This window comes from Protopterus annectens, chromosome 2.part0, assembly GCF_019279795.1.
Source record: "Protopterus annectens isolate FY-2018-M chromosome 2.part0, PAN1.0, whole genome shotgun sequence".
Lineage (NCBI taxonomy): Eukaryota > Metazoa > Chordata > Ceratodontiformes > Protopteridae > Protopterus > Protopterus annectens.
Window position 1 is genome coordinate 207,326,502 of NC_056728.1, and position 19,229 is coordinate 207,345,730.

At 45.7% G+C, this 19,229-nt stretch overlaps 1 protein-coding gene across 1 annotated transcript in view; it reads left to right on the forward strand.

Moving 5' to 3' along the window:
• LOC122792716 (ankyrin repeat and LEM domain-containing protein 2-like) overlaps positions 1–19,229 on the forward strand; it is an 832,037-nt gene that overhangs the window by 140,770 nt on the left and 672,038 nt on the right. Inside the window, exon 3 of the mRNA XM_044060300.1 lies at positions 5,352–5,458. Coding sequence (XP_043916235.1) covers positions 5,352–5,458 — 107 coding nt within the window. The remainder of the gene's footprint in view (positions 1–5,351; positions 5,459–19,229) is intronic.

The window sequence follows — 19,229 nt, forward strand, 5'->3', positions numbered from 1 at the left end:
AGACATCATAGATGACTGGCTCCTTACCTCCTCAACTGAGCATTTACTGATAACAGCTCAAGACCTTGTACTCCAAACTTGTTCCAATCTGAGCATCACAATCAGCACCAAATTTGTTCCAATCTGGGCATCGCAATCAACCACAAGAAATCTCAATTTCAACATCTTAGTCTCTAAAATTCACTGGAGCCAGTTTCAACACAATGTCATTGATAGCATCTCTGCCCTTGCCAAGGGTTCAAGCCATTCACTTCCAAGTCAGTCGGATAATTCAGAGTTCATAACTACCAGCCCACAAGGTATTAGTGACCATGGGATTCATGTCAGCGGCAATAGTTCTGCTTCCACTAGCAAGATACCTTATGAGAATCTTACAACAGACTTTGGCAAACCAGTGGTACATCTTAGATCAACCCTTGTCCACCAAGATCAATACAACTCAGGCCTATAAGAGATTCATCTCGTGGTGAATTCACTCAGGTCAACTTTTGTAAGGTAGCCCCATTCATCCTTCCTCATCCCAAGACTATAGTGACCACTGATGCTTCCCAGATTGGGTGGGGTGCATTTCCTGAGGAAGACTGTTCAAAGCGCATGGTTCCCCAGAGAATCCAACTTGCATATTAGTGTGCTGGAAATGAGAACAGTACTGCTAACATTGCTGGCATTCCAAGACGTACTCTTCCAGGACTATTGTGATTCAAATGGGCAGTATGTCTATAGTATGGTGCATCAACAAAAGGGGAGGAACCAGATCTTAGCCCTTGTGTTGAAAAGCCCTTAGTTTGTGTTAAGTGGTGACATCTTCAAATAGATTTCTGATAGCAGTGCATATACTGGGGAGACCCATTGTGATAGCAGACAAGTTGAGTACGTCTATATTATTACCTCACTAGTGGTATCTCAACACAGGTGGCAGAAATGCTATTACCAGTCATGCTGCGACCTATTTGCATTTCTCCTGAAGAAGTACAGCAGATGATTTGTCCTAATCCCTCTTCTGGGGCAGTCACTGATAAATGCTCTCCTTCATGATTGGTCCCCAGGTCTCCTCTATGCTTATCCCCAAATTCCTACAGAAAGCATCTCTATTGAAGAGCAAAGCCATCTTCATTGCCCCTTATTGGCCTCATCTAGTTTACCCTACTTGGCATTCTGGATCCAGTTCCAGACCTCCTGTTTCTCCAGATAGATATGACTCATCCGGACATTTTTGGGCCTCAAATTAATTTCTTGGTATCTCCAATTCCATAGACAGCCAAAGTTGTCATCTCCATTGTGCCATATCCTTTTATCTTCTCACAAGGCTTATCTGGGGAAGCTCTAACAGATCAAATGGAAGAGATTTGCCCTTTGGGCATAACTGCATGACCTGGACTACATTTCAGCTCCAGTACACAAGATCCTTGATTTCCTGACTTCCATTTTCAGTGACTCTGCTAGTCCTTCTGCCGTTAAGGTTCAGCTAGCTGCATTCCCCAATTTTCATATTAGAGTTGATGATTCTAACTTAGCTTCTTTCTTTGTAAAGCCTTTATAAAAGGAGATTTTTTATAAAGACCCCCTTTAAGAACCCTACTCCACCTTGGGATCTTACCATAATGTTACAGTTTCTAACTCAGACCTTTTGAACCTGCAGGGAAATGTGACTTACCATACCTGACTTGGAAAACTTTTTTTCTGTAGCCATAACATTGGCTAAAAAAGTGTGAGAATTGCAAGCCTTTTTTTTCTAAGCTTCCTTATTTAATTTTTCACAAGGGCAGAGTGACCTTGAGTCGACCATACCTTCTTTTCTAAGTTCGTGTCAGAATTTAACATTAATCAAGCCATTAATCTTCAGTATTTTTTCCAAAGTTCTCTGACAGTCAATTACATGTTGTACTTTGTTTACTATTGAAATTTTGAAAATGCATTCGACTGGTCAAAATGTCGACCCAAAATCTGGAAATCCATAATGTCGAGCATGCATACTCATTGAAACTGAATGTATCTACACCTGTAGTTAGATGTTTTCGACATTTAGCAGTAGATGACATCGATCACCCAAGCTATGCATTGTAGCATATCGTTGCACTCTACAGTCAAAGGCACTTTTATTTTTCTTTTTTGCAGTGGGGGCAAGCCCACCCCACATCACCTGTAAAATTATATACATCAACGCTGAGAAAAACCTACAATGAGGAAATGGGTTAATTTCTTGACTTCATCGGTGTCCTTGGAGGAAGCCGCTTCACAGTTAATTGGCACCTCCCCGAAGTCAACGCAGACACTGGCTACCGCCAAGGTCGAGGGGGAACAAGACCCAGCCAGGCCTCTGACCTGGATCCCTCTGCCAGACACTGCTACTGTTAGCCAGACCTACTCTTAAGTCTACCCCAGTCAAAAAGAAAACTAAACATCTGACTACTCCTGCAGAATGTCTGCCTAACTGACAGTCCTTCACCTCTTAATGCAGGACTTTTTGTTCCTTAGGCATTCAGCCTTTTCTCCTGCTACTCTTCCTCTTCCTCCTCTTAGCCTTAGGCCAGCCTCATCTTCCTCTCTTCCACCACTTACCTCACAAGAGAAGAAAGAAGAGCAGGAGACATATCACGCCAAGTTCTGTTAGCTTTTCAATGCTGCCCGATCCATTTCTTACACTTCCCAAATAGCCTCTCCTCAAGAGTATTATTCACCAGATGACGAGCCTATTGAGGGAGACCCCCCCCAGGATATCACCTTTTGTGAAACCATCACCAAAATGAAAGAATTCTTTAAATGCGATTCCTCACAAATGTCTGACACTCTAGGTATTTTGAGCTTTTACAAGTGGAATCACCCTCTCTTTCTGCTATTCCACCTGTCAGCCCTGACTATTTAGATATCTTTGCCTCTGCATCAAAGACACCATACTCTCAGCCACCTGCCCTTAAGAGTCCAGCCAGCTTCTACAAGGTGTCTTATGACCAAATATTCTTAGTCAAACCTCCCCTAGCGGATCCTGCTGTGATTGCCATCTCACCAGACAAGCAATCCAGGCTCATTCCTTCTCCCCATCTCTTAACCACAGGCAGACAGTTAAACAGTGGATAGAATTGGGAAGAAGGTCTACACCTCTTCCACATTAGCCTTTACAGCCATCAACTATCAGACCCATATGACCAAATATGCTTTGGACTTAGTCTCTCAAGCCACTACTCTGCTGGCTGCTATTCAACCGCCCCACTAAAACTGACATCTCTTCCAAATTAGCTTTTGCTGCCCAAGTAGCCAGACACTCAGATGCAGTTATGATGCTGCAGAGGCCTCTGTTCTCAGGAGATAACTCTTTGCTTTGTTTGCAACATTTACCAGAAGACTTCAGGTCTAAAATATTAGATGCCACCCTGGACAATAACTTTCTGTTTGACAAACAGTCAGCAGACCTGTTGAAAAATCTGCAGGAAAAGCTCAAGAAATTGCAAGACATCAAGCATCTCTTGGTGTCCCCCATTCCCAGATATTACAGGAATTACCCTGCCAAGGCAACTTTTGTTAGATGAAACCAGCCCTCTGCTGGACCTACCTCTTCCAGACAAAGAAGAACCAGGAGAAGGACCCCCTACAAGCCGTTTGCCTCTCAGCCTCCTCCTCGGCAGCCCTTTCAAGACAGTGGCGGCCCCAACAATGTGCGACTGCCTTGCCATCCTTTCCCTTTCCGCCCACCTCACCCATTTTGGAAATCCATCACCACAGACAAATGAATTCTTATTTTTCAAAAAGCGTACTTCCTCTCCTGAAAAAAAAGCCCACCCTTAGGAGATGACCCCTTTCCCTCAGAAAATCAGACACCTCTTCCCACAGGTGCTGACAGACCTTCTGAACATGGGCACCATAGAACCTGTCCCTCAAGGACAGGAGGGAAAGGGATTCTATTCAAGACCATTCCTTGTCCCCAAAAAAGATGGACCATGGAGACCCATTCTAGACCTTTCCTTCTTAAACCTTTTCTTAAATGTTCCCTGATTCAGAATGTTGTCCCTTCCAAGTCTACACCCTGTCATACCGACCAGGGCTTTCATGGCAACACTCGACCTGAAAGAAGCCTATTTGCACATGCCCATTCTACCCTCCTGTCCAATTTACTGCTTTGCCCACTCCCCCCAGAGTGTTCACAAAATGTCTGGCACCTGGCATTGCTTATTGCAGAACACTGGGGATTCAGATTTATCCCTACCTAGACGATATCCTGATCCTAGCAGACTGCAAAGACACCCTTGTACCAATATCATTCTGTATCCTAAATATGTATCTCTCGTTTATTTGCTGAATACATTTTGTTCCTTTCTACTGTGTTTTCTAAGACTTGTGTTTTTACTAATGCTTCCATGCTGATTTGTCCCATGGCAGGTTTTATCTGACAGATCTGCCCAGTACCAGAGTTTTTAGGAGTTGTAGTTTGTAAGGTTGTCATAGAGGTTTATACCACCTAAAATGTTGTGGATTGTTGCACTGTTGCTGCCTATGCTTTCCATCATACAATGCTTTTATTTTTTGCTGTTGCTTATTACTTAAGATTATGTTGTTAGTGGTGTTTTTTCTTCTGTTTACTTGTACGTTTTACTCATTTTTTTCTGAGATTTTTGCTTTGTTTCTGACACGGACCTCTGTCTGCTGCATTCTTAATATTGTGTTGACAGCTGCTGGAAGCAGTAATTCAGTGTACTTTATTGGCAGTTTATTTTGTGATACCACTGCTTTCATTGTTCTATGCCACCCCTCTTCTCTGTTCTCCTTAAAATCCGTTTCCAGAAAGGGTCACCTTGCGTTTGTTGACAGAAGCCTATAGCTCTTATCTGCTTCTTAATTACAGTTTTTTTACACACTTATGGGGGATGGTGATTGTGCCGAACCATAACTTCTTGTGCAAGAGGATGTTTTCTGCCATCTTCATGTGTTCCATGGTCCTGATGACAATAGTTCACATTTCTGTTCTGACTGCATATTCTTGTAAAGTCATAGATTTTTAAGTTTGGTTGTCAGGCTTATCAGTTACTGTTCATGAAGTTTCATTGTCATTGCCCAATGTGGATATCTCCTAGTTCTTATACGTATGTGTGAAGATTATGTTGGAAGAAACCTAATGACTCTAAGGGGGGGGGGGGGGATGTTCCATAATCTAGGAAGTTGTACAGAGTATTTGTCTCTCTAATTATTGCTGCTGTATGTCTGTTCATATTAAGATGACAGCTTGTTAAGCTGTACTGTTTTGTTTTGGCAGTGAAGAAACGTTACATCTAGATTGCAGTATTGTCAGCTGTAAAACCTGGCAAAGAAATCAGAAAAATGATCCTAGGTGAGAACAAAAATTAACTTTGCCTTTTTACTAGGCTGAGGAATTTCGACGTATTTGGAAGACCCCACCTCGTGAAAAAGCCTGTTTTTTTCTTCACGTCAAGAAGTCTGACCCAGACCGTGGCATTGAAAGAGTTGGAAGGTAAATAGGATACCTGCAGCTATTGGACATTAAACAGAAGTTAATCAGATGTATTTAAAAATGTTTAATTTCATTTTATCAGCTGTGTTTGGATTCAAGGCCACCTTCTTTATGGTCCATAACATTGAACTCCGTTGCATGCGTATGGAACTTATTTGAGGGGTCATTATCTGCTCATCAAAATAAGTTAATTATGTTTATTTTTACTCCATGTCATGGCTGAAAGAGGCATGTGGAGTAGTTTCCCTTGACCATTTAACAAATTAGTTGATGAAAGTGTGACCTAATTCAAAAAGCAGTGCTATAGAGTACCAAAAGCCTGTGTTTTAAAAAAAAAATATTGAATGATGTCCTATTCAATGTTGCAGTATTCCTTACATATGGGTAGTATTCTGCTACTCATCCCAACGTCCAGCCTGTATACAAAAGCTTCAGGCTACTGCCTGTACATGGGATGTCGGACATAGGCTCCAAGAATATCAGCCATAACAGACGTCCGAGCATACAGTCCCGCCATTCAGTAAGGTTGACTTGTATGTTCGGTCTGCCATAAGAAACTGTGTTTTGTTCTTCAGCTTCTGCCTTTTGTTATTGTTCATGTCATCCAAAAAGGGCAAGTGTAGGTGTGAAAGGCAAATTCCACAGAAGGATATTATGAGCTCTGTTTGTTTTGCTTAGGACCTACCCATGACCGTTGGTCCTGCTCTGTCAGGCCTTCGTCCCTAAGACTTTAGTCATCTGTCTGCCTTAAACTATATCTAGAAAGCCAGAGACTCAAGTGTTTTACAAGGGAATTGATGGAGGGTTTCCAGAGTTCCTCCGAGCCATCCTTGAAGAGGAAGGTAGGCAAAGCTAGGACTTAGTCCTCTGCAGCTACACCTTTTCTCTCTGTTCTACCCCTTGACATTGATGAAAACCCAGTGGTACGGTCAGAGGTGTAGGGTCTCTGTCTCCGGTGGGAACCACTATACAAGTTAGGAGTGGGGATCCAAGCACATCCAGGGTTATGCAGACATCCGGTTTGGACGATTTGGGGGAGCCACGGCTACTTATTTCAGAGGATTCAGACTGGTCCACTTCTCTTGTAAAAAGAAGCTCCGAGCATTAGGCCTGTGGCTGGTCTTGATCCTGTCCTAGAATAACCTGCCAAACCAAACAAAATAAGCATTCCACAGTGCCTAGTTCTCCTACGTGGGACTGAGAAGTTTTCTCGCAAGGTCTTAAGGCCTTGATGGCTCTCAGGACTATGACTTCGGCTTCTCCTGTATCTGGCCCTGCCTTCTCTTCTGTTGTGCTGCCATTGGGTTCACAGTAGTCTTTCTCTGCTCTTCCGGCCCAGGACTTTGATTCAGAGGGGGGTCTTCCTCGGATGAAGACTCTACTCCACTCAGATTCCTTCTCACTTGGAATATGCTTCTCCAGAGGAAGAATGTAGTGGTTGAGATTCACCAATGGAAGAACTCTCCTTTGGAGAGACAGCTAAGATGAGAGAATTCTTTAAATGGGATTCTTCCCAAATTTCAGAGGAACAAAAGATACTATGACTTACCTCAGGTGGAGGACCCTGCACCTGCAGGTGTCCCTCCAGTACTTCCTGCTTTCCTAGATGCCTTTGCATCATCTTCCAAGACCCCAGATTCACAGGCACCAGTTCCTAAAAAGACCTGACCATTTTTATAAGTTCCGAGAATTGCAAAATTGTTTTTAAGTGTCCTTCAGCTGATCCTGCTGTGGTTTCTATCACCTCAGATAAATCCTCCGTGGTTGTTCCTTCCGCAAAATTGCTTCCCTCAGACATTGCTTCCCTCAGACAAAGAATGTAAAATTTTAGTTTAGGAAAGCAGGTTTACACCCTTCCAACCTGGCAGTCAGGGCCATTAATTACCAGACTCACGTCTAGGTATTTTCTAGCTTTTCTCCCAGGCTTCCCAGGCCTTGTCCCAGCTTTCTGACTCAGAAGCTGTCAGTTTCTCTCTTGGCTGCATCTTTACAAGTCGCTAGGTATTCCATTAAATGCAGCTATGATGCTGTAGAAGCTTCCTCCAGAGCTGCAGTTTCTGCTTCTGTTAAGAGATGCTGTTGGCTGCATCTACAGGCTCTCCTAGATGACATCAAGACAAAATTGCTTGATGCTCCCTTGGACAATACTGCTCTTTTTGGTAAGGCTGCTCCATCTCCCCAGCAGTTGTTTCAGACCAGACAAGGCTCTCTGACACCCAGTCCCAACTTCCAAGTCATACTCTCTCTTTCCCTTTCAGCCTGAAAGGAGATCACTCAGGATTCTTGAGTGTGATATCCATTATTCAAAACGATTACTTCATGACTTGGAAGTCTCTTCCCCCTTTTAGTAGATTCCTCAACCTCCCTCAACTGCATCTGTTTCCTCAGTTGCTAAGTCAGCTTTTTGTCTAGGACACCATTCAGCCTGTTCCTTTGTCAGCCAGGAAAGGGATTTTATTCCAGGATGTTCTTGGTTCCAAGAAAAGATGGTCCTTGGAGACCCATTTTGGACCTCTCAACGTTGAATAATACCTTCCTGGTGATGCCTTCTTTCAGGATGCTATTCCCTACAGTCTCTTCTACCCCTGGTTCTTCCTCAAGCATTCTTAGCTTCGTTGGATCTCAAGGATGCTTATCTGCATATTCCTATTCACCCTCACTTCAGGAAGTTCTTGCATTTCTGACGGGGGTTCTTGGCACTTTCAGTTCTCTGCCTTGCCTTTTAGTCTCTCCACTGCTCCAAGGGTCTTCACAAAGTGTCTAGCCCCAGCCATTGCTTTTCTAAGTTTAGAGAGGCTTCAAGTTGACCCTTAAGTGGATGACTTGCTTTTTCTGGCCAGCAGTCCATTCTTCTGCTTCAACACCTAAATCTAGCTATTCCTTTTCTGTGAGGCTTGGGGTTCACAACAGTTTACAAAAATCTACTCTTTTCACCCAGTCAGGATCCCATTTTTCTGGGGTGTTAGGTTTAGGACAGACTTGATGGTATTTCTTCATTCAGAGAAAGCTCCATCTCTAACTGCTTTCATGCAATCGCTTCATCTAAAGTAGTTAACTTCATTTGTCCATCAACCTGTGGGTATCAGATCCAAGCCGGCAGCTTCAAACAGTTAAGATCTGAGCTCCAAGCTCCTCCCCCTTGCCCATAATCCCCTGCTATCCCTTCCTGACCTCAGATCTCGCTTTGCATGTTCAGTCAGCAGCTCTGAACGAGTTCCAGGCGTGGGAGTAGATCGTTTTTGTGAGAAAAATCCTTTTCTTTTTCTATTATAACAGTAAAAATTTGCGTGTTGCTCCTTAGTTTCCAGTTAACTGTTTTTGTAGTTATTTTTAGTTAAATTACCTTCCCCCATGTGTGGGAAGGCGTGTCTGTCTTTGGGCCTAGTGTAATTTTGTTCTAGTCTTGTCCGAGGCCCCTAAAGCCTTTTCTAAATGCACCAAGTGTGGCCATAAGCTGTCCCCAGCGGATGGCCACACTCAGTGTGTTATCTGCCTTGGGGTTGACCACCTCTCCTCAGGCTGCACCATTTGTGCAGCCTTCAACCCCAGGGCTTTTTGGGACAGGAGGTCGAAGTTGATTCTGGCGGGACTGTTGCCCCCAGATTCAACTTCGTCCTCCTCCCCTTCCGTGGCACCTGCCGCGGCAGTGCCACCTCCCATCCCTGCTCACTTGGCTGGGACTCACCCTCCCACCTCAGGGCAGGAGGAGAGGGGGAAGAGGGAGAGGAGAAAAGAGAAGCACCACAAGCGGCGGGCCGAGTCTTACTCCTCGGCCCCGCTGGCCAAGCAAGCAGCTTCTCCCAGGGCCTCCGGGCCTTCTCCTTCCCGGCTCCATTCACCCCGTTTTTCCCCGGAGCCGGAGGAGGAGGAGACCCAGCCGCCTTCGAGGTCATGGAGGCAGCACTCCCGGCCCGCCTTGGTGGCCTCCTCTAGATCAACCCGAAGCTTGTCTGATGCAGGCATGGACTGAATGATGCGTAGGTTCCTCCAGGCCCAGCTGCAGATGGGAGTGCTCCTGCCCCCCCCCCCTCCGGGGAGGGGAGCTCGACCCCCTTTTTTGCCCCAATTGCTCCTTCTCTGACCCACTTCCGGGGCTCGTAGCCTTCGGAGCCGGGTAGCATATGAGCCGGGGAAGTGTCTGTGCCGATAGTACCTCGTACTTCGGCGCCGACGGCACCCTCGAGTTTGTCGTATCCATTTTCAGATCCGAGCTCTGAGAGCTGAGCTTCGGATCTGGAGGTGTCAATGTGTCTTCGGCTCCATCTCGGTCGGCGCATACTGGCCCTTTGGATCCGATTGCTTCGGCGCCGGCTCTGATCCACACATCGGATCCGAGGGGACTGCTCTCGTATCCCAGAGAGAGCAGTTCTTCTTTGATGTTCGATGTCATGGAGAGGGTATTGTCGAGGGATTCGAGGCCCCAGGCTTTTGCTACGTTCCACCCTGCACTCCCTCTCAGACTGGCCTACCTTCTATCACCCGGCCCTAGGGACAGCCTGCACCTACGTCCCAGATAGTTCCCTTGGAGGAACAGGATGTGGTTGGTTGCCACCAGAAAGGACCTAGCCCAGGGGAGTTCCTCGATCCAGCCTCCAGAGAAGGAGTCTCGGACGATGGACCACCTGGGGAAGCGGATGTTCGTTTCAGCCACCTTCTCTGTAAGGTCGCTGAATTATATGGCAAATGTGATACGACTCCAGTGGGATCTCATCAAAGAATACGCCGGGTTGCCCCCAGAGTCCATGTCGGCCGAGGATAAGAAGGTATTCTCAACCCGAATGGCCACTCTCAAATCCATTATGAACACCTCTATGCGGCTCCTCTCCCATGCTATGGAAGGAGCCGCTAGAGCTAGCGGAGCGGGCATTGTCTTACGACGGCATGCTTGGCTCCACCATTGCGATTTTGCGGAACCCTTCAAGGCATCCTTCGCTAATGCCCCGTTTGACGGTTCTTCGCTATTTGGCAAGACCGTACGCGGCATGCTTGTCCAGAGTGAGAAAGTCCGCTTCTCTGCTCCCCAGAGGTCCTTCTGTAGGAACCAAAAGGGACAGAAGAAGATGTGGTTCCGGAAGTCTCAACAGTCCCATTTCGCTCCAGACCACTCGTCCTTCAGAGGCAGAGGGGAGGACAGGGTGGATGCCGGCCCAGAGGCAGAGGGGGACCCAAGAATTTCGGGTCGAGAGAACCCTTTTCTGATCGGCCCGCACAGCAACCCTGAAGGGTTACCCAACTGCTCCACTCTGGAGGCAGTCGGGGGGGGGGGCGTTTCTCTTGGCACCTAGCAGTTTGGGAGTCCATTACAACAGATCGCTGGGTGCTTCGAATCATATTCAGAGGTTACAAGATTCCCTTTCTCAATCTCCCTCCCAAACCCCGGAGCCTCCCTATGTTCCACCCAATTAAAGGGAGGCAGCAGCCACAGAAATATTCCAGCTGCTAGAAAAAAGAGCAATCCAGCACGTCCCCCCAGACCAATCCGGATCAGGCTTTTACTCCAGGTTCTTCTTGGTGCCAAAAAAGACGGGGGACTTAAGACCAATCCTCGACCTGTCCTTTCTAAACCTGTCAGTGGCCAAAGAAAAGTTCTGGATGGTCACCATTCAATCCATTCTTCCACTCCTGCAGGAGAACGACTGGATGTGCTCTATAGACCTCAAGGATATGTACTACCACATTTTGATGGACAGGTGATCCAGAAGGTTTCTCTGCTTCCAGCTAGGAGCCAGCCACTACCAGTTCAGGGTCCTACCCTTTTGTCTCACCACAGCCCCCAGGGTGTTCACCAAAGTCTTGGCAGTTGTAGCGGCCCACCTGAGACTCCAGGGAATATAGGTCTTTCCGTACCTGGATGACTGGCTCTTGACCACCCCCACCAGGCATCTACTGTCTTCAGCCAGAGATTACTTCCTCCACTTAGCCTCCAGACTGGGAATCTCAATCAATATCAAAAAAATTTTCTCTTCACCAACCCATATCTTGGAATTTATTGGGGCCAGATTAAATACAAACCCTTTTGCAAGTCTTAACTCCGGACCGGCTTCGAACACTAAAGCTCCACATGCTGGCCCTTCTACACTCCCCAGCTCCTCCAGCAGAATTGGTCCTGAGGGCTCTAGGTTCCATGACAGCAACAATCAACCTGCTACCTTTAGCACGCTTGAACATGAGGGTACTACAATGGACCTTGCAGGTTCAATGGTCCATCCTGCAACATCCACTGAGTTCACCCATCCCCCTCAGCAGGGTTTGCAGGAAAGCCCTATTCTGGTGGCTCCAGTCCCCGGACATCCAGAAAGGGCACCCCCTTCTCTAACCATGGTGACCACGGTCGCTTCTCGCCTCGGGTGCGGGGGGGGGGGCACTGTATGGGCAGGACAGTACAAGGCACGTGGACCCATTCAGAGACCTTGTTGCATATCAGTGTCCTAGAGATGAGAGCAGTGCTTTTGGCGTGCAAACACTCCAAGCCCTTCTTCCCTTGGGGACAATTGCAGTTCAGACAGACAACAAGTCAGAAGTCTGGTATATCAACAAGCAAGGAGGAACCAGATCCTACCCACTTTTTCGAGAGGCCATGAGAGTTTGGGAATGGGCGGTCTCCACCAACCGCTTTCTCATAGCGACGCACATTCCAGGCCGGTCGAACATCTTGGCAGACAGGCTGAGTCGAATCATCCTTTCACCGTACGAGTGGTCTCTGAACCCGAGAGTAGCGAAGCAAATCTCCTCAAGTGGGGTCAACCTTGCTGCGATCTCTTCACGTCTCCGAACGCCAAGTGCAGCGACTACTTTGCTCTAATTCCCCCACCGGGGGAATCCCCCAGAGACGCTCTGGTGCATATTTGGCCTTCCGGTCTACTTTGTTTATCCACCTCTTCCCCTAATGCTAAAATTCTTGCAGAAAGCCCGTCGGTTGGGGAGCAGAGTGATCCTCATAGCCCTGTTCTGGCATCGTCAAGCGTGGTTCCCATGTCTATGGTCTCATCTAGTGAATCCCCCGTGGATTCTAGATCCCACTCAGGATCTGATCTCTCATCCACTAGGATTAACAACCCCAAATGTGGACAACCTCAAGCTTACAGCTTGGTTGATCCAGTTCCAGTAATATGTAGGACTCCCGGTACCTCATCCTCTGAAAGGCTATTTTAGTAACCGCCCACAAGCCTTCTACGAGAAAGGTTTATAATAGCAAATGGAAACGCTTTTCAATTTGGGCAGAGCACAGAAACTTAGACCCCTTTACAGCTCCGTTACCAGCAGTGCTAGAATTTTTGTCAATCTTATTCGACCAGGGGGCTAGCTCCTCTATGGTCAAAGTCCAGTTAGCCTCAATCTCCCACTATCATGTGGAAAGTGATCTCGGTCCCTTGGCCTCTTCCAAATTATGCAAGACCTTCTTAAAAGGCACTTTCCTCTTGAGGCCTGTTGTTAAACATGCAGTTCCTCCATGGGATTTAACTCTTGTTTTCCAGTCTCAGACAGCTCCTCCCTTTGAGCCTGCAGCTTCGGTGGATCTAAAATACTTATCTTGGAAGACTGCTTTTCTTATTGACATCACTTCGGCCAGAAGGTTTTCGGAGCTTCAAGCCCTTTGCGCCAAACCACCATACTTGGTTTTCCATAAAGATAGTTTCTCTAAGGACCAATCGCTCCTTTTTGCCCAAAGTTGCTTCGGAGCCCAATATCAATCAATCTATTAATTTACCAGTATTCTTTCCAAATTATCAGAACAAGGGTGAATACAAGTTACATTCTCTGGACATACATAGGCAATTGAGGTTCTACTTGCACAGGACCGCTGACCACAGGAAATCTGAGCAACTCTTTGTATCCTTTGCTAAACCTTCTTTGGGAAAACCAGTATCAAAAGTTACATTGTCCAGATGGATCTCCCAATCTATACTTCTTGCATATGAGAGTTCTGGCCGACCTGAACCCGAAGGAGTCCACGCCCACTCTACTCGATCGATTTCCACCTCTGCTGCCTTTTGGTCCAGAGTGTCATTGGATGACATTTGTTCAGCAGCCACTTGGGCATCATCTCATATGTTCAGTAACCATTACAAGTTGGATATAATCTCCAGAGGGAGAGCATCCTTCGGCTCTGCAGTGCTCCGGAATATCCTTCCATGAGGACCTCCCAAGGATGGGGTAGCTGGGGACTCTGTCCCACAGGTTGATGGACAAATGAAGTTAACTACTTCAGATAAAGAAGTTATGTACTTACCTCACCTTAACATTCCATCTGAGTAGGTAAACTTCATTTGTCAGCAACCGACCCCCCCCTCCATCCCCTAACCTATAGTGCGTACTAAAAGGATTCCTTGCCCTTTTCCAGATAACTCTAGGTTAGGATGTGCAGGTGATCCTTTGTGTTGTAATGCTGTGTGTTGCTAAGCAAACTCTATCTGAGGCCAGGAAGAGATAGCAGGGGATTATGGGCAAGGGGGAGGAGCTCGGATCTTAGCTGTTTGAAGCTGCCGGCTCGGATCCGATATGGTTTCGATACCCACAGGTTGCTGACAAATGAAGTTTACCTACTCAGATGGAAAGTTATGGTGAGTACATAACTTCCTTTTTCTTCTGTCACTGCCAGGGAGATGTTCTTCGTGTTTCACTGTTGCAGTCATTACATTTGGTTAATCTGCTGGCAGGTTGCCGTCAGTCGGCCTGATAAAGTCTTGGGTCCTGCGTCGGTTGCTGTCCCTTCTTCCATGACGTCATCCTCCTCTTCCCTGTTTGAAAACAGAGCTAGGTTGGTGAATGCAGCAACTCCGTCTGAATCCTGGGTTACCCCTTCAAATTCCACAAACAGTACAGGAACTTTTTACGGATGCCTCAGACTTAGGATGGGGAGCAACCTTTGCTTCCATAACATTTTAGGGCCTTTGGTCCCCCTGTCAGAGGAAACAATATCAGGGAAATGAGGGCATTAATTCTAGCCTTACAGACCTTTCACCCTATGTTAATTCCAGCACCTCTTAAGATCCTCAGACAACACTACTATCCTTTGGTACAAAAACAAGCAGGGGGGCGCAAAATCTTATTTTTGTTGCTTAGCCACCAAGGCATGGATGTTGGCTGTTCAGTACCTTCCTTCAGCTCAGAACTCTGTGGCAGATACATTACACAGATCCATGACACAATTCCACTAGTGGATACCTCACAGGGATGTGTTCCTGGATCTAGTTCAGCAGTGGGGTACTCTAGAGATTGATCTGTTTGCCTCCCCTCAGAATAGACAACATCCTCTTTTCTTTCCCAGGGTGTCTCATCCTCACGCTTGGAAGGTGGACGCTGTATCATTCTCATGGAAGGTTATGTTTATTTATGCATTCCCCCCTTTACTTCAGAAAGTCCTGTTAAATTCAACAGGAGAAACCAAAGATATTCCTAGTGGACTCACTTTTGGCCTTGAAAGCTTTGGTTCCCTCTTCTGCATTTATCCAAGGGCCATCACTACATGTTTCCTCACCGGATGGACCTACTCAGTCAGGAGAAAGGGATCTCTAATTAACCCACAGTTGTCAACTCTTCACTTGCACTTTGTGGGTGATCAACTTTAGGCACCTTTTTTCTAAGGATGAGCTGTGGGTTTTGCAGGAGACCAGAAAACCCAATGCTAGGATGGCTTATATTTCATAGTGGACAAGGTTTTCTGTCTGGTGCCAAAAAAGGGAAAAGGGACCCCCTTTTGGAGGATATTCCTTTGGTGTTATCTTACCTGTGTGAGTTGCTTAACAGTGGTCTTTCTCATTCTTCAGTTAAGGTTGACTGTTCTCCTCTATTGGCTTCCAGGCTGGAGGTTAAGCTTTTCTTAAAAGAGATCCTACACATGAATCCTCCCTGGAAACCAGTTCCTCCTACTTGGGATTTTAATTTTGTCCTGGAGAAGTCTACTCAGGCCCCTTTTGAACCAGTGGCCTCTGCTTATCTAAAGTTTTGTACACTAAAAACAGTACTACTGGTAGCCATTACCTTTGCCAGAATGGTTTCTGAGATCCAGACATTAATAGCTCTACCACCATTCCTAGTTTTTCATAAGGACAGAGTTTCTTTGAGAACTAGGCCATCGTTAATGCCTAATTTGGTTAATCTTTCCTTAAATCAAGCTATCCAATTGCCAATTTTTTCCCATCTCCACAATCTCCTAGTGAGAGAATTTTGCATACCCTAGATGTGCATAGACAACTTAGATTCTATCTTGACAAAACTAAGTCTGTCAGAAAATCTGATAGATTGTGTGTCATTCCATCCCAAGGCTCTGGGTTTGCCTGTTTCTAAGCAAACTATCTATTTGTGGATTTCTAAGGCCATTGTGTTTTGCTATAATTTTCATGAGAAATCCTTATCCTCTTATTTTAAGGGCCATTTCACTATATCTGTGGCATCCCCAGGGGCTTTCTTCAGGGTTATGGATAATCTATCCATTTTGGAAGCTGCCACTTGGTCTTCTGTTCATACCTTTACAAAACATTACAAGTTGGTTTATTTCTAGGACCAGAGCAGAGTTTGCTAGAGCAATCCTGTTTGGATTTGTGGAAAATGTTTCTGCTTGATCTCTTTCTCAGTTCCTTCCCTGTTCCTGGATTCCTTTTCAGATTTTGCACTCTCCCACATGTAATGAATACTGCAACATTGAATAGAAGGACATGAAAAAAGCTGTGTAAACTCTTACCATAACCATCGATGTCCTTCTCTTCTATGTTGCAGTATTCTCTCCCACCCGCCTTCCCCATACATCTTGCTCATTATTTGGATGAGTATTTCCTTGGTCTCCCTTTGGAGTTTTCATCATGGGGCTACTTTAATCTGAGGATTGTATGTGCGGATGTCCCTTTTATGGCTGACATTCTAGGAGCCTATGTACGAAGTCCCACATACAGGCAGAAGCTTGAAGCTTTTGTATTCAAGCCAGACGTCGGGTTGAGTTGCAGAATACTACCCATATGTAAAGAATACTGCAACATAGAAGAGGACAGCTTATGGTCATGGTAAGATTTTACACAACTGTTCTTTCTCGCATAACAGATTGCTGACATTGCAGGCCTAATATAAATGTAAGGACTGTGAAATTGTGGTTCTTAAATTCAGAATGGACATGGAAAGCAGTGAAAGCTTGGTGGTAGCAGTGTATTGTCATAATGGTAACCGAGAATGGCAGACATGTTGACACTAAGCGTAAGGAGTAGAGGTAAAGATTCACTGGTGGATGGCTGTAGCATTGAGACCACTAGCTGTAATAGAGTATGTAAAATATAGGATTAGTAGATTAAAAAAACACTTTTTTGTGATTGAAATGAAGCAAAGATGTTTCCTTTTAGTATTTTTGCTACCTACATATAATTGTATCCCCTGGGTGAAAGTCAGTGTCTTAATTGAAGTGATTAGCACATAAGCTTTTCTGAACACGAGTCTGAGTAGTAGCTGTAACACAGTCCGGTTTTTATAGCTGAAGCTATGCAGCATCCTTCATTTGAGGTTGATGGGTATTTTAATGGATATAATGGAACAAGCTCCATGTTTTAAAACAAGAAAGCTCACTGTGCATTCCTGGTTACCTGAATTAGATTTGTGAGATGAGACAAGGTCACTGGAAGAACTCGTGCTGTCTTGGGTTGGCGATGGGAGTAAGTCTGTGATATGACAAGTAAAGTTGGTAGTTAGGCCAAACTTAAACTGCTTGAGTGCCACTTGACAAAAGCTGGTTGGCATCTTGACCAGAGCAGCAGGGATTGGCTAACAAATGAGCACTGTGGCCCTCAAGCAGTGCAGGTGCATTGTAACCAGATTTGTGGTTATGTAAGCATGTCTAGGGGTCTGGCAAAATATGCTTTTCCAAGTGTTATTGCATCAAGGGATGGATGTTCTTCATCTCACATTGCTGCAGTCCTAACACTTGGGTAGTCCGCTGTCCCAGTCGGCCCGAATACCAAAGTATAAGGCTGATGTCGGTCAAGGTGCATTTGTCTGACATCAGGACGTCAGGGTACAAATGCGCATGACCGACGTCATATCCTCAGTCTTTTTTGCCGCATGGTCCGATGCAGAAGCAGTATTGCGAGTGCAGGTTGGCGTTCTGAAATTTTCTGAAGTCAGAGTTTCAGACCGAATCAAAGTTGGCTAAAGTACCCGTTGGGAATATTTTTTTTTTTCTTGCCTCAGTATTTAACGGATGTCAGAAAAAAGTGAATAACTGTATTTCTTGTGGGAAACAGATACCTCATAGAGATTACCATACATTGTGTATACCTTGCTTAGGCCTGAGCACGGCGTTGTTGGCTGTCGCTCTTGTGCTAGATTTAACAAGCGTGCTATTAAGAGAAGATTAGATTGTGCCAGGCTAGTTTTTGGGAAGCGTTATGATAACATGCCGTGGGATGTCTGGCGCCCGTAGATCTAAAAGCGCAAGGACAAAGCAGTGAAAGCCTAGGGTGGAAGAACCGTCTGTCGGACGCCGGTTCTTTAGAGGCTCGGTGGAGCCGGTGGTTCTACAGAAGTTCCTTTGGATTCTCAGGAGAGACTTTACTGTTACAAGATGTGTCCTCTCAGGAGGTAGGCCAGGCTGAAGGGCTTCTCAGGTAGCTGTTCTCCCTCCCTTCCTAAGGTGGTTAGGCTTCCCTTCTGTTTCCAAGGCTCCTTCTAGAGGCAGGCCAGGGTTAACTTCAGTGGGGGTCTCCCTAGTTCTTCAGGGTCTCTGCCTAAGAAACATATGCTTAAAATGGCAGAAGATTTGATTACTATGATTAGAGGTTCTATACCCCGATAAGAGGCCTAGGGTGGAACCTGAGCTTGAGAGTTTGAGCAGTGTTCGAGGCTTCTGAGTCTTCGGCTGAAGACTTGCAGGAGTATCCTCCTTATTCTGATTCTGATGTAGATGACTCTACACCTTGGCTTCTCCTCCTGAGGATTTTCTTTCAGAGACCCTTCATTCCATGAGGGAGCATTTTAAATGGGAAGGTCAAAGATTTCTCTGATTCTAGGAAAAGGCTTGGGAATTTTTGTTTCTACCCCAGCATAGGCCTTTAGCTATACCTCCTGTTCTGGGCGTGGTAGAGATGTTTTGCAGAGGCTTCCCTGAACCCTGATTCTTTGCCTCCTGCCCCAGTTAAACCGGACAGGTATTATAGGGTGCCTGAAGCTCATAAGTATCTTTTTAAGAGTCCTAGGGCAGACCCAGAAACTGTTTCTCAGGGCCCTAAAGGTGTTAAGGCTTCTGTTGTTAAAAATCCTGTTCCTTCTGATAAAGAGGCAAGGGCTTTGGATAGATGGGGGAAAAAGGTGTATACTTCTTCCACTTTAGCCATGAGGGCTTTGAATTGCCAGTTTCACATGTTGAAATACCAAAATTATCTCCTTTCACAATTGAAGTCTAAGGTAGATGCTCTGGCGGAAGGTATTGAGTGTAAAGAGTTGCAGGGATCAGAATTTAGCTGAACATGTAAAGACAAGGATTTTAGATGCTCCTTTACAATCTGATGTGTTATTTGGTGCGCCTGTGGACGCAGTTTTAAAGAAAATGGAGGACAAGGCTAAATCTATGCAGACTGTTAAAGATTTTTTGCAGGTTCAGCCTCCAAAGTTTAGTAAGTAGAAATTGGCCTACTAAGGGGTGGACTTATCAGCTTTTATGATTCCTTCAGTCTTCCAGGGGTAGATCTAGGCATTAGTGAAAATTTAGGGAACAGAGCTCCAAGGGTTTCTTTTTAAGGCCTAGAACAGGCAGTTAAGCCTGCCCAGTCTTCTGTGGTAGGGGCAGGGGTGCACA